Source organism: Giraffa tippelskirchi, chromosome 9 (genome assembly GCF_054371585.1).
Source record: "Giraffa tippelskirchi isolate mGirTip1 chromosome 9, T2T-mGirTip1v1.2.pri, whole genome shotgun sequence".
Classification (NCBI taxonomy): domain Eukaryota; kingdom Metazoa; phylum Chordata; class Mammalia; order Artiodactyla; family Giraffidae; genus Giraffa; species Giraffa tippelskirchi.
Window position 1 is genome coordinate 41,688,469 of NC_137283.1, and position 14,540 is coordinate 41,703,008.

Genomic DNA, 14,540 nt, shown 5'->3' on the forward strand with positions numbered 1-14,540 from the left:
CTGTTTTTAATTTTTTAAAATCTTATTTTATTTTGTTTTTGGCAGGTGTATTCTTTACCACTGTGCCACCTGGGAAGCCTAAGGCTCCCTTTATATAATCCAAAACTTAGGGTCTGAACTGGGTGATTCCTTAAGAGCCCAGCCAGATGCAAAGGCATTTCTATACAAAGAAACCTCCACAGGCTGCTTTTGCAGCTGATTTCAGAGACTTGCCTGGTATTGGTCCATTGCTACTAAAATGCTTAACCTACTGAGCTGGACTTCTATGTCAACTTTTCTTGTGTACTATAAGGCAATTATAAAAGAGACTAAATACTGGCAATCACAGATTTATCAAAAAGCCATTCTAAGGCACTTAAACAGGTAGTTCTTTCAAGAAAGTTAATATTTTTAACTTTTGCTAATTTACATTAAAAATGACAGTGTTCCTATCAGAGACATCAAGGTAAACACAAAAAACCCACAGCTATATTTCACATTCTACCACTTACTGTTTTGCCTTACAAATAACTTTGATTGACATAAATTATTTTACAATTTAAACATTTTTCTTTAAAGTATCTAAGCACCAACATCAACATTTTAAATTTTAGTTTCTGCTACTATAGACAAGCTATCTTACTCTTCTAACTAAAACTTAAAACATCATATAATACTTGGAACTGAATTTGTGGCAAGGGTGAATCCAATGCCCTGGTTTAAATGTCATAAAAACATGTTAAAGTACCTTTTAATAGGGACACTTTAGCAAGAGGTTCATTTAGGTCTTGATCATCCATTTGGGCATCTACGAGGGGGGAAAAAGAGAATTATAAACAGTAAACTCTATCAGCAAGCTATCCTTTTCAAAATAAGTAAGAGAAACTTACACAGCTATTATATTTGGATCATTGTACGTAGTTTTAAAATTTATCCAAATTATCAAGGGAATCATTTGATAAATAGAAGCACTGCTTCCCCCCTCCAAATACAAACTTTGAAATCTCCACCCACATCAACCTGCATACCTAAACTGCTTAGTAGGCAACAATAACTAACAATAACACCTGCAGAGTTATAAACATTAGGTGAAAACTCACCTGTAGTGTCGTCACTACTTTTCTCCTTGCTTGGGCTCAGAGTATCTGACAAGTCGGATTCCTTTGCTCTTGCCTGGTTTTCTAACAAGTAGGAAAAAAAAAAAAGTAGAATCACATTACAATTAAAAAGCTTGTATCAGTAAAACTGCTTCAGGCTATGCGTGCGCTAAATCTACTGGTATGCAAAATACTTTTAAAATTAACTGAGGTCACTGAAGCTCTTACTTCTTCACCACTCTAGTCCCAAATGGAATGCTGCCTATTACACGGAGCTCAGATTAAATTATAATGTGGATCCTGACTGCTGTGCAGAGGGCTGGGGCTTTTGTTCAAGGCTGTCCACTGGCCAACTAGAAACAAAAATGAAGCAAGCTCTGCTAAAGTATTCAGAGAACTGTAACAAATATAGCAAAAATTTCCAGGACAATGTGGACACTGTATGAAGATGAGGAAAGAAAATGATTCTATTATATAAAAACACTAGTTAGGTTGCCTTAGTATTTATACTCATAATAAAAACTCTTTAAAAAATTATCACTATTTTTTTTTTTATTAAAAGTAACACTGAAAAAAGAACATTAACAGCTTTTTTATATCTAAAGAAAACGCAACAGTACCTGAACCACAGGCCTTAAATTCTTTGCTTGAATTGATATTTCCTTAAACTTAAGGACCATTGTCACTACTTGGCCTATTCAATCTATATTAAGATATAGCTTAAGCCCATCACTTCTAAGGAAGTCTTCAGTTCTCCAGCATGTTGCTCCTTTTTTATTGTATCTTCTCTGGAATATATGTTTTTATCATTAATCATGTTCTATTTTATAGCATTTTCTGTATATATATATATCTTATTTCCTCAGTGAGATTATAAATTCAGTAGATATATGATTACTTTTTACAATGTTATGCACTTGACTATACTGTTTTTGGTAATCTGTATCAAAAATGTAAATGTGCATATCCATTTCTAGTACTTTTTCCTAAGGAAATAATAGGCAACATATAGTATATATCCATAAGGATGTTCACTGCAGCATTGTTCATTACAGAATGGAAAATGTTCAAGATAGACTCACTACTATTAAGTAAAAGTAAAGTCTGTTATGTATAATGTGACTCTGTTTAGACTGAAAAGAACTGTACATTTAGCTATGAATTTTTTGTTTTATATTTATTCAAGTCTAGAAGGATCTACAACAGAGACACCAATGGTCATTTCTGAAGGCAGGTATGCACATTTACTTTCTAACTTCCCACTGTCATAAATTGTGTGAAAAATTAGAGTGAACATATATTGTTCTCATAAGCAACTAAATCAAGAGAGTTTTCATCTGAGAAGTAGTCATAAACATATCTAAAACCATCACTGTCAAAATAATTAATACAATATTGAAATATAACTTATTATGGCTGTTCCATATAAGAATAGCCTAAATTTGTGGCTTAACTTGTCTAATGAGTGATGGATTATAAGATGCCTTTTGCATCTTTTCTCACTGCCATTTCTAATCAAAGACCAACTGCTGAGAGACAATGAGCTTGGAAGACATGAAGTCACTAATCGCTGAGGCCCATGGGAATCTAATCTGAGACCTCTAGTGCATTCACAGTATGTTCTAGTTTGACATTTCTGAATGTACTAGTTTTGATCACAAAGTTACTGTCTCAAATAAGGGAGGTGAATACATCTTATCAATATATAGAAAGAAAAGAAACCATTCTGTGGGAACAGAAACGAAAAGACAAAAAGACTTTTCTAATTTTAATATTTTGGCAATTTTATGATCAAGATATCAAGGCAAACCAAGAGGAATGTATTTTCAGACATATTCTTCTGGCTTACAAGCAACTTTTATTTCCTATTTGGAACAGTAGCTAGGAAGGTAAAATTGCCTTAGAGGTTTCCATTAAAATCTTAGTAGAATCTAAGCTCCATGAGTGCAGGAATTTTTGTCTGTTTTGTTAACTGCTACATCCTCAGTCCATAGAACAATGCACAGTATGTAGGAGGTGCTCCAAAAAGAGATGATTAAAGACACAATTTACTGCAAGTCAAGTCATGGGCCATCATTGTTGTGTCCTGACACTACAGTTATTATATGGAGGCAAATCAAATTTATTCAAGATGAAACACTGCTGCTAAGTCGCTTCAGTCATGTCAGACTCTGTGTGACCCCATAGACGGCAGCCCACCAGGCTCCCCCGTCCCTGGGATTCTCCAGGCAAGAACACTGGAGTGGGTTGCCATTTCCTTCTCCAGGGCATGAAAGTGAAAAGTGAAAGTGGAGTCGCTCAGTCGTGTCCGACTCAGTGACCCCATGGACTGCAGCCTGCCAGGCTCCTCCGTCCTTGGGATTTTCCAGGCAAGAGTACTGGAGTGGGGTGCCATTGCCTTCTCCAAGATGAAACACAGGACACAACAAATGAGTGACAAGAGTCTCTACTATTTAAAACCTCTACTCTTCAACTATAAAGCAGCACCCAACTTCCCTGAATTAAAAGTCATTCAGTTCAGTTCAGTCAGTCAGTCGTGTCCAACTCTTTGCGACCCCATGAACAGCAGCACCAGTTGATTTTTTCTGCAGTACTTACTTATTAAAATGCATAGCAATAGTATATATAAGAGGGGTAAACGGAAGGATAGCTACCAATATCAATACCAAACTGCTCCCAAACTGGCAAGTCTACAATAAGGTGACTGTTTTCACTATATCTTCAAGCAGACATAACAATGGATGGGCAAAACAAACATAGGCCAGTTGTTAATACCACTGGAACCATTATTTGCAAAGAAAGCAAGGTCAAGAATCAAGGGTGGGGATGGTGGGGAGAAGAACTAACATTTGCTAACAGAAAGGTGCTTCCTGCTTTATAAGCAGTGCGTCATTAAATTTCCACAAGACCCTGTAAGTTATATACTGTCCATCTCACTTTATAAATGAGGAAACTGAGGTTTAAAGTACTAAAGTAAATTGCCTAAGGGCACAAAGCCAGTGGCTGGTAGAATCTGAAATAAAAAGCTGCTGTGTGACAAATTCTTGTATTTTTTTCTACTGCTATCTTTAAATCTACCATAAACATAAAATGACTGCAAGTTGAGTCAGGGCTTAAAAAGAAGGCAGGGGCAACCTACAACTGCATTTTGCATTAGGTGAAATATCTGAAGGAAACATTAATACCACCAAGACTTGTAACAACTAGTAACTGGCAATTTCTAGCAACTGATATTTTTCAATGCAGAAAATTCTATTAAAAAAATCGCCAGTGAAAGTATTTAAAAAATAAAATAATCCAGCCAAATCCAAAAGAAAATACTTTATAGCCAGACATAAAGCATTTAAAGTGTAATTTATTTCAGCCATGTTAGTTTGTTATAGGGACTAATATACCTCCGCATGCCAACTGTGGTTAGTGCCAGTAAAATGCTGACAGCTGATAGAAAAATCTCTGGGTATATAAAACTTATATATGTATTAGCATTCATTCTTTCCCCCTTTTCTTTTTTCGGTTGCGCCACTAGGCTTTGCAGAATCTTAGTTCCCCAACCAAGGACTGAACCCAGGCCCTGGCAGTGAAAGTGCTGAGTCCTTACTACTAGGCTGCCAGGAACTTTCTGTATTACCATTCTTAAAGGATGTATTCTATTCACTTGCATGGACACACTTGCTATAATTTATTTAATAAATGTCCTTATTACTGGACGCTGATGTTTTCTTTTTTCGCTTTTAAAACAATACAAATGTCCTTGTACATCTGTCCAATTTGTTCCTTTTTAAGATAAAAACTCAGAACTGAAACTGCTAGAAAATTGTTAAGTATGTTCTTTCAAGTTTTCAATACATATTTTATAGCCAGATTTCAAAAGGAAATCATAACATTTTCTTTTTCAATAATGACATCGTGTAATTTCAAGGAAATAAATTCTAATTCATAACACATTAAATAGAAGTACAAAGGTAGCAAGATACTTTTCTTTAATTAAAAGCAGCAGTGATCTTTTTAAGGCTCTACATTACATCAAAGTGCTGGCTATTTAACCAACTAATCTGAATAGGTATTTAGTTGATGAAGTAAAAGCTATTTTAAAATCTGTTCTCATCTCACTTTAATAAGATGAAATAAATTGCCATACGTACTAAAAATAGTTCACTGTTCTGAAACTCAATGCCTGTTTGCCAGAACAATATTAGTGATGCATATTTTATGCATTCTTTCCCCAAATATGGCATGTGCCGTGCACAAAATTCCAAATGGAAGCCACCAGATAGTTGGGATAACACTATCCTTTTAAATATTTTTAAAAGCCAAATGGATCCAGTTACTTTAATAAAACAGAATTAATGAAACTGAGTACAGCAAGCTTTTCTTATTCATTGTTTTAACCGACTCAAATGATTGTGAATTTAGTTTTAAATTTTATACTGACATGTTCTCCTGATTAAAGTCCTAGAATGAATAATGAACATATTCCACTAAATTTATTTGCCCAATTTCCTTACACATAAAAGTGACTTGACAACATGATGCTTTAAAACTTACTTTTCTTTTCTAAGGTCTGACAATTTTTATAGAAAATAATTAACAGAATAAATTACTTCAAGCAATTATAGGACTATTCATCACAAAATATAAGGTTCTACATAATCACTTTTGTTTAAACAATTGAGATGCCAGCAATTAAGATAATATTAAATATCATAACAAATATTAAATGTACAATAACTAGAAAAAGAGAACCATAAACATTCTTCATCTGTTTCAAAAAAGATTTACACTCTATTTGATTAAAAATTTTAGATCAAAGCTGAAAACAATGCTGGAAGTGAGACAGAGATCACAACAAATCTTTAGTAGCTGACGAAACCTATTCTAAGCATTAAAAAAAACCCACACATATATAACCATTTAAAAAGAAACCTTTCAATGAACATATCCTTCTTAAGAGAGAACTCCAACTGTTTTATATTATTATCTGGTACTGTTACTGGATTGTGAGCTGTAAGACATAAATTGATGGTTAAAGTGCTATGACCTTGGAAATGTACACTAACCTTCATTATCCAAGAGTTGTCAAAACCCACAGAAAAATGCCACAGAAACCCCACAGAAAACGAACCTTTTGAAAGCTTTGTCTCTTCTACTACTTTGGTTAGGTGGCCCTCGACGATCAGCTTCTCTGCCAAAGAAAATAAACGTTACTATCCAAGCCCAAACTGAGCAGCAAGCATTTCCCTGAGCAGGGCAGTGTAACACATTCCATGACCAAATTTAAAGATGATAGCATTACTCCCATGACTAGGCTTGAACAAAAACTTGAACCTGGAAGGGGGAACTAAGAGAACTTGAACTATACTAGAGGCATCAGGTTAATGCAGAAACCCGAGAGTAAGGAAACAATCTGCCTTCAGTTTTCATTAATTTTCGCCTTATTTTATTATTTAAAAACCTTTTTTCACCTTATTGTAATAGGCTTGCACTTTTTAAAAGACTCAGGAAAAACAAAGCAACTCTCTTTAAATCAACAATATTAACTTGAAATAAAGGAATTCTGGGAAGGTATTTCATTTAGATAAAGAATACAAATCATACCAACAGCTTACTTTTCCCTATTGATAAAATTTAGCAAGAGCTAATTATTTAAATAAATTTAAAAAATTTTTTTATGGGGCATTTATTCTCTGTAAGTGTATAGTATAGTTTATCATTTATTTAAAGTTGGATTTTCATATTCTACCTTTCCAGTCAGGAGGAGAATATATCTAATTCTGCATATCACATTATCTGATGATGTATGTCACTTGGTCTCCTTCAATTTACAATTTTGCAATATTTGAAATAATTTCTCTATTCTTCTACCCTTCAACCCACTGCAAGTTGGTCTATATCCATCACGCAACCACTGAAATAGCTCTGTGATCACTCATAATTTTCATTTCATACAGGCTCTGTGTGGCATGTGGCACTATTTGCTCCTACCTCCTTGATAAAAAGAAAAGACAAAGTCATAAATTTAGATAATTTCCAAAGGCATTAATCTTACAAGATATATAATGTAAGCTGTTTTACTCAGCCTCTGTCTTACCCCCATTCCACTCCTGAAAAATCACTTCCCACAGACAACTTTTAACTTTTAGTCATTTCTTTTGGTATTTACAGTCACATTTCTAAGTAATATATTGCTATTTCTTAATTTTTCCATTTTAGGCATTATTTACTGATACTCTCTTACAGATGAGTACATTCTCATATTCTAATAGTCTCAATAAGAGTTACATTTTGTCCATCTGCAATCAGAATTTATGACTATTATCTATATCTGAGTTATATGCCATAATTAAATTTTTCTTCTTGTACAACATTAATGTTTCTAGAACTTATAATGTCCTCTTTTGTTATGCTAATTTTTAAAAATATATCTCAAACACAGCCCAAGTTCTTACAGAACCCTAAAACTCTCAATATCTTCAAACATACCAGGCAATCTATCATATATTTCTGTCTCTCCCTTCCCCTAGTCCCTTCACCTTCCTGCTTCAGTCTGAGCTATATCCTGTGCAGAATTCCTTGCTCCCAGATTCCAAATATTTATTATTTATTTTTGGTTGCACTGGGTCTTTTGTTACTGTGTGCAGGCTTTCTCTAGTTGCAGAGAGTGGGGGCTGCTCTCTAGTGGCGGTGTGTGGGCTTCTCATTGCGGTGGCTTCTCTTGTGGAACATGGGCTCTAGGCACACAGGCTTCAGTAGTTGCAGCACTCGGGCTCAGGAGCTGTGGCACATGGCCTGAGTTGCTCCACAGCATGTGGAATCTTCTCAGACCAGGGATTGAACCCATGTCCCCTGCATTGGCAGGCAGATTCTTTTCCATTGTGCAACCAGGAAAGTCCTCCTCTTCCTATTTTATTCTCTTATTTTAGTGTAACATATCCTCAGATAATTTCTGGATAAGACATGGATAGAAGGTAAATGCTTTGTAACTCTTTGTAACTTTGTAACTGTTACAAAATGCTACTGTTCTATGCTCACATTTGACTGATGGTTTGACAGATATATAATTTCACAGGACAAAACTGTCATTCAGAATTAAAAAAAAAAATCATTTCACTGTCTTCTAGCTTCAAATTGGAAGGTAAGTCTACTGCCAGTCAGACCCTTGGGCCTAGGTATGCGTGGTAGAGATTTCTTGTGCTCAGCAGTGCCTGGTTTGCCTAACCTTTCTGGGCACCTGAGAAGACTGCACATTGCAAGTCCCTAACTGAAGGAGGTCCATGTGATTGGTTCTAGCCAAGGCAGAAGCATTTAAAAGAGAGCAGGACTTTTCTACACTTGTTCCTTTCCCACTCCAGAAACAAAGTGTTCAGATTAACCTCCATTCCTGAGTAGTAATATGGAACAGAATGTTCTCCCTCACCATGGACATGTAGCATAAAAGAAAAGGAAATATTTGTGAGGTCCCCGGTGGCCTAGTGGGCTTTCTGGGTGGCTCAGATGGTAAAAAAATCTGCCTACACTGCAGAAGACTGGGTTTGATTCTTGGGTGGGGAAGACCCCTGGAGAAGAGAATGGCAATCCACTCCAGTATTCTTGCCTGGAGAATTCCATGGACAGAGAAGCCTGGTGGGCTATAGTCCCTGGGGTCGCGAAGAGACGGATATGACTGAACAACTAACACTTTTACTTTCAGTTTGGTGGCCTAGAGGTTAGGATTCTGGGCTGTCACTGCCATGCCCTGGGTTCAATTTCTGGTTGGGGAACTAAGATCCCACAAGCCTGTGACACAGCCAAAAAAAAAAAAGCAAATGGTTCAATTAAGCTGTTATGATTTCAGGGTTTATTTACCACTATATTATTATTTAGTTTATTATGATTAATAATACAGTATGAGATACTTTGTTTCTCCCTGGCAATTTTCAGAATCTTTTCTTTATCCCTGGTGTTCTTAAATTTCACGTACCTCAGGTATATGGTCTTTTATAAAAAACTGAGGTTAAATTCACATAGTGTATTAATTTTAAAGTGAACAATAAAGTGGCATAGTGAATTTAGCATATTCACTATAATATGGAACCACCAGCTTCATCTAGTTCCAAAATCCTTCTATCACCTCAAAAGAAAACTTCATACTCATTAAGAATTTTCTTCCCAAAAAAAAAAAAGAATTTTCTTCCTATCCTCCAAAATCTCTAACCTCAAAATCTCTAACTCTACTGCCGGTTTTATGTTTCTAAAGTAAGTTTCTACTCTCATTCTCTCTGTTCTTGTGTTTTATGTCTTTTATCTTTTACTATGAATGGACCCATTCATCATATTTAATCAAAAGTTTACTGCCTCCTTTTTAAAACTCTTCTCATTTGTCTTCTAGGATACTACTCATTCCTACTTCTTGTATGTGCTTGCTTATTCCTTTTTTTTTAGGCTTTCATTGACTTTCTTTTCTTCCGATTATGATCTAGGTATGTATAAACATGTCAAAAAGCAAAAAAGTATCTCACTAAAAAATATTTGAACAGATATTTTTCCAAAGAAGACATACACATGACCTATAGGTGCATGAGGTCTTCCCTTGTAGCTCAGTTGGTAAAGAATCTGCCTGCAATGCAGGAGACCCAGGTTCAATTCCTAGGTTGGAAAGATCTCCTGGAGAAGGAAATGGCAACCCACTCCAATATTCTTGCCTTGAGAATCCCATGGACAGAGGAGCCTGGCAGGCTATAGTCCATGGGGTCACAAGAGTCGGACACAACTTAGCGAAAGGCACATGGAAAGATGCTCAATATCACTAATCATCAGGGAAACGCAAAGCATTTCACATCTGTTAAAATAGCTATCATCAAAAAGACAAGAAATAACATAATGTGGAGAAAAGGGAGCCCTTGCACATTGTTGGTGGAAATGTACATTGATGTAGCCACTATGAAAAACAGTATGGAGATTCTTCAAAATATTCAAAATCGAACTACTATATGATCCAGCAATTCCACTTCTAGGTATTTACCTGAAAAAAACAAAAACACTAACTAGAAGAACTATAATGCACACCCTCATTCACTGTAGCATTGTTTACAACGGCCAAGATAAGGCACCAACAGATGAATGGACAAGGAAGTGATGCCATGTATATATATAATGGAGTATCATTCAGCCATAAAAGAGAATGCAATCTTGCCATTTGTGACAACACGGATGGACCTCAAGAGCACAGTGCTAAGTGCTAACACTAAGTGCTAAGTACACACTGAGTGCTAACACAGTGCTAAGAAAAGTCACACAGAGAAAGACAAATACCATATGATCTCTCTCATATGTGGAATTTAAAACAAACAAACATACAAGCTCATAGATACAGAGAACAGACTAGTGGTTGCCAGAGGTGGGGAGTGGGAGGTGGGAGAAATGAATGAAGGGAACAAAGGGGTAAAAAGGGGGTAGGCAAACTGTAGACTTCAAAAGTCATGTGTGAAAAAACTAATAGGTATGATCTCATATAAGTTAAATTTTTCTACATGATCAAACTCACCATAAACAAAGCTAAAGAGCAAGTGCAAACATGGGAAAATATTTGAAAAACAACAGACAAAGGTTATCAATCACTTCATTCATTCATAGAACCATTAACTAGGGGGTGCCTATTATGTGCCAGACACTGTCCCAGGTGTTGGAAACATTAGAATGAACAAATGACAAAATCCCTGCCCTCCTGGTTCTTATTATAATGATGCTGGGAGGGCAGGCAATAAAGAAATAAACAGTATGTCAGAAGGCAGTCATAGTAAAAAACAAAGCAAGGAATGAGGAAAGGGCCTGTGAAGAAGGCAAACCAAGATATGACACCTTCCAAAAACTAATAACAGAAAGTCAAATAACACAAGGGAAAGAAACGCAAAGAATAGGAACACAGAATTCACAGGCCAAGAAATGCAAATGTCTAGTAAATCTGAGAAATTCATGGTCTACCCACTAACACAATGCCATGGCATTATTTGCCCATCAGGCTGGCAATATACTGAATTTCAGTACTGACTGAGAGGGGGTGGGTAAATGAGTAGCTTTCTGTCCTTTCAGAGGAAGTGTAAATCAGTATGATTATTTTGTTTAGAGGGCAATTTGGCAGGAACTCTCCCAATGCTGAAAGTATAGGCCTTCTGACGCTACAACCTTTCTTCTGCACATCACACTGGAAAGAGAGAGGCTTGTACAAAGATTTCCAATGCAGCATGGTCTGCACTGGGGGAAAGCAGAGTACAAATTTTTATAGTTCTATCAAGCAAGAAAAAGAAAATTAGTCTCTGAGATCTCAAAAAAAATTTTAATAGCATTAATTACCTGCTACACTTGAATAATTTCTACATATTGATGCCTAGTCTCGTTCTTGTTCTCTTACATTCCAGAACCCTGATGCCTAACTACTTCTCAAACATCTTCACCCAGAAATCTCACAGGAGCTTATCTCATCCCGCAAAACTGAATTTGTCTTCTCTTCCTTTCTCTGGGATGAATTTGGTATCTCTCCTTTCCCATTCCATAGCTCTTCATTAGTGTCTCTATTAACCTATATTGCATATGTTTATTTATGTCCATCTTTACCACCATACTATAAACTCTTTGAAGAATATACTCATTACTTCAAATACTATACATCAGATATAGTGCCAGGTACTTTTCATGGATTACCAAGATAAACCTTTAGGTCTAGTGAAAGCAGCAAGGTATCTCATTAATAATTTCTCAACACAATTGTGTCACATAATCCAGGTTCTACAAATGCTTGTTGTATGAATATAGCAAATAATGAAACAAAATAAACACAGGTTCTAAAAGCCATTTCAATCTTTCTCTAGGATGTTGAAGACTGAAGTACCACCTTCTTCAAAAAATTATAAACACACATTAGGAGTAATTTATTGCTCAAAACGCTATCATCCTTAAAACAAAATCTTAAGTCCCTACCATGATCTACAAGGTCTGTAAGCCAACTATGGCCCCATAGGGCCAAATTCAGCTTGTTTCCTGCGTGGTAAACAAAGTTTTATAGGAACACGTTCAGGTTCATTCATTTACATATTGTCCATGGCTGGTTTCCACCACAATGGCAGAGTTGGTACATATAACAGAGACCCTTTAACATGCAAAGCCTAAAATACTATCTGGCCTTTTGTTTATTTCTTAAAGGCATTTTTATTTTTTTAAAACTCCTTTAGACTTGCCTTGGGTTTTCATGTTGTTTTTCTCCATCTCACACACTCTTTCCCCAGACACATGTACAACTCACTCAACTTAGTTCCAAATCTGTTCAAATCCCACATAATACTTTTGTTAGTACCTACTGCCCTGATAGGTACAAAAGAGTTCCAGAAAAACATCTACTTCTGCTTAATTGACTGTGCCAAAGTCTTTGACTGTGTGGATCACAACAAATTGTGGAAAATTCTTAAAGAGATGGGAATACCAGACCATCTCACCTGCCTCCTGAGAAATCTGTATGCAGGTCAAGAAGCAACAGTTAGAACTGGACATGGAACAACAGACTGGTTCCAAACCAGGAAAGGAATACGTCTATAAGGCTGTATATTGTCACCCTGCTTATTTAACTTATAAGCAGAGTACATCATGAGAAATGCTGGGCTGGATGAAGCACAAGCTGGAATCAAGATTGCTGGGAGAAATATCAATAGCCTCAGATATGCAGATGACACCACACTTATGGCAGAAATTGAAGAAGAACTAAAGAGCCTCTTGATGAAAGTGAAAGAGAGTAAAAAAGTTGGCTCAAAACTCAGCATTCAGAAAACGAAGATCACAGCATCCGTTCCCATCACTTCATGGCAAATAGATGGAGAAAGAATGGAAACAGTGACAGATTTTATTTTGGGAGGCTCCAAAATCACTCAGATGGTGACTGCAGCCATGAAATCAAAAGACCCTTGTTCTTTGGAAGAAAAGTTATGACCAACCTAGACAGCATATTAAAAAGCAGAGACACTACTTTGCCAACAAAGGTCCGTCTAGTCAAACCTATGGTTTTTCCAGTAGTCATGTATGGATGTAAGAGTTGGACTACAAAGAAAGCTGAGCACCGAAGAATGATGCTTTTGAAGTGTGGTGTTGGAGAAGACTCTTGAGAGTCTCCTGGACTGCAAGGAGATCCAACCAGTCCATCCTAAAGGAAATCAGTCCTGAATATTCATTGGAAGGACTGATGCTGAAGCTCCAATACTTTGGCCACCTGATGCAAAGAACTGACTCATTGGAAAAGACCCTGATGCTTGGGAAGATTGAAGGCAGGAGGAGTAGGGGATGAAAGAGGATGAGATGGTTGGATGGCATCACTGACTCAATGGACCTAAGTTTGAGTAAGCTCTGGGAGTTAAGTGATGGACAGGGAAGCCTGGCGTACTGCAGTCCATGGGGTCACAGAGAGTCAGACACAACTGAGTGACTGGACTGAACTGAACTGCCTTGATAGCTCGGTTGGTAAAGAATCCATCTGCAATGCAGGAGACCCTGGTTTGATTCCTGGGTCAGAAAAATCTCCTGGAGAAGGGACAGGTTACCCACTCCAGTATTCTTTGGCTTCCCTTGTAGCTCAGCTGGTAAAGAATGCACCTGCAATGTGGGAGACCTGGGTTCGATTCCTGGGTTGGGAAGATCCCCTGGAGAAGGGAAAGGCTAACCACTCCAGTATTCTGGCCTGGAGAATTCCATGGACTGTATAGTCCATGGGGTTGCAAAGAGTTGGACAAAACTGAGCGACTTTCATTTTCACTGCCTTATAATCTTCCATTTTTTTCTTCAATGGGCTTATCACTACTTGACATATTATTAGTCTATTAATTTTTTTCTCCTCAAGAGAATGTAAATTCCATGAAGGCAAAGCTATCTGTGTCTTGTTCATTTCTATACACCACAAAGCTAAAATAATGCCAGGTAAACAGGGCAGGTCATTAAAGGGAAATACAGCTAAGGAACTGAGATTAGAATTAACATCAAGATATAACCAGGGGACTTCTCTGGTGGTCCAATGGTTAAGAATCCACCTTGCAATACATGGGACTCGCATTTGATCCCTGGTCAGGGAATTAAGATCCCACACGGAGCAACTAAAACCCACGTGCTCCAGAGCCCACACGCAACAACTACTGAGCCTGCCCACCACAACTAAGACCCAAATAAATAAGTATTCTTTAAAAAGACAGAAAGTAAAAATTAACAAATAGCATTCAACATCAAGCTGACAATTTATCTCCCTTCAGAGAATAGCAGCCACATAGTAGAAAGAAAGCTTTATTATTACTGCAAAGACTGACTCTGAGAGGTTGCAAATTTAATAATACAGACTTTCACAAGGTTATTCCTTTCTGCAGCAAAATAAAGTTACTTAATAAAGCAAGTCCCATTGTAGAAGATAGTCTGCCTTTCTATAAAAACAGTTCCAAAAGCTATTTGTCTTAAAACCTAATAAAG

The 14,540-nt window shown here is 36.8% G+C and overlaps 1 protein-coding gene across 50 annotated transcripts in view; it reads right to left on the reverse strand.

Annotated features, from left to right (window-relative positions):
• Nucleotides 1-14,540, reverse strand: part of SLMAP (sarcolemma associated protein) — a 149,540-nt gene that overhangs the window by 22,700 nt on the left and 112,300 nt on the right. For 46 of the 50 annotated variants that reach the window (XM_081524805.1, XM_081524807.1, XM_081524786.1 and 43 more), the window contains 3 exons: nt 6,199-6,258; nt 1,080-1,160; nt 728-787 (listed from right to left, as the gene is read on the reverse strand). In XM_081524805.1, coding sequence (XP_081380931.1) covers nt 728-787; nt 1,080-1,160; nt 6,199-6,258 — 201 coding nt within the window. Of the gene's footprint in view, nt 1-727; nt 788-1,079; nt 1,161-1,304; nt 1,334-6,198; nt 6,259-14,540 lie in introns of those variants that run through there. The other 4 variants (XM_081524811.1, XM_081524812.1, XM_081524809.1 and 1 more) reach the window with 1 other exon arrangement.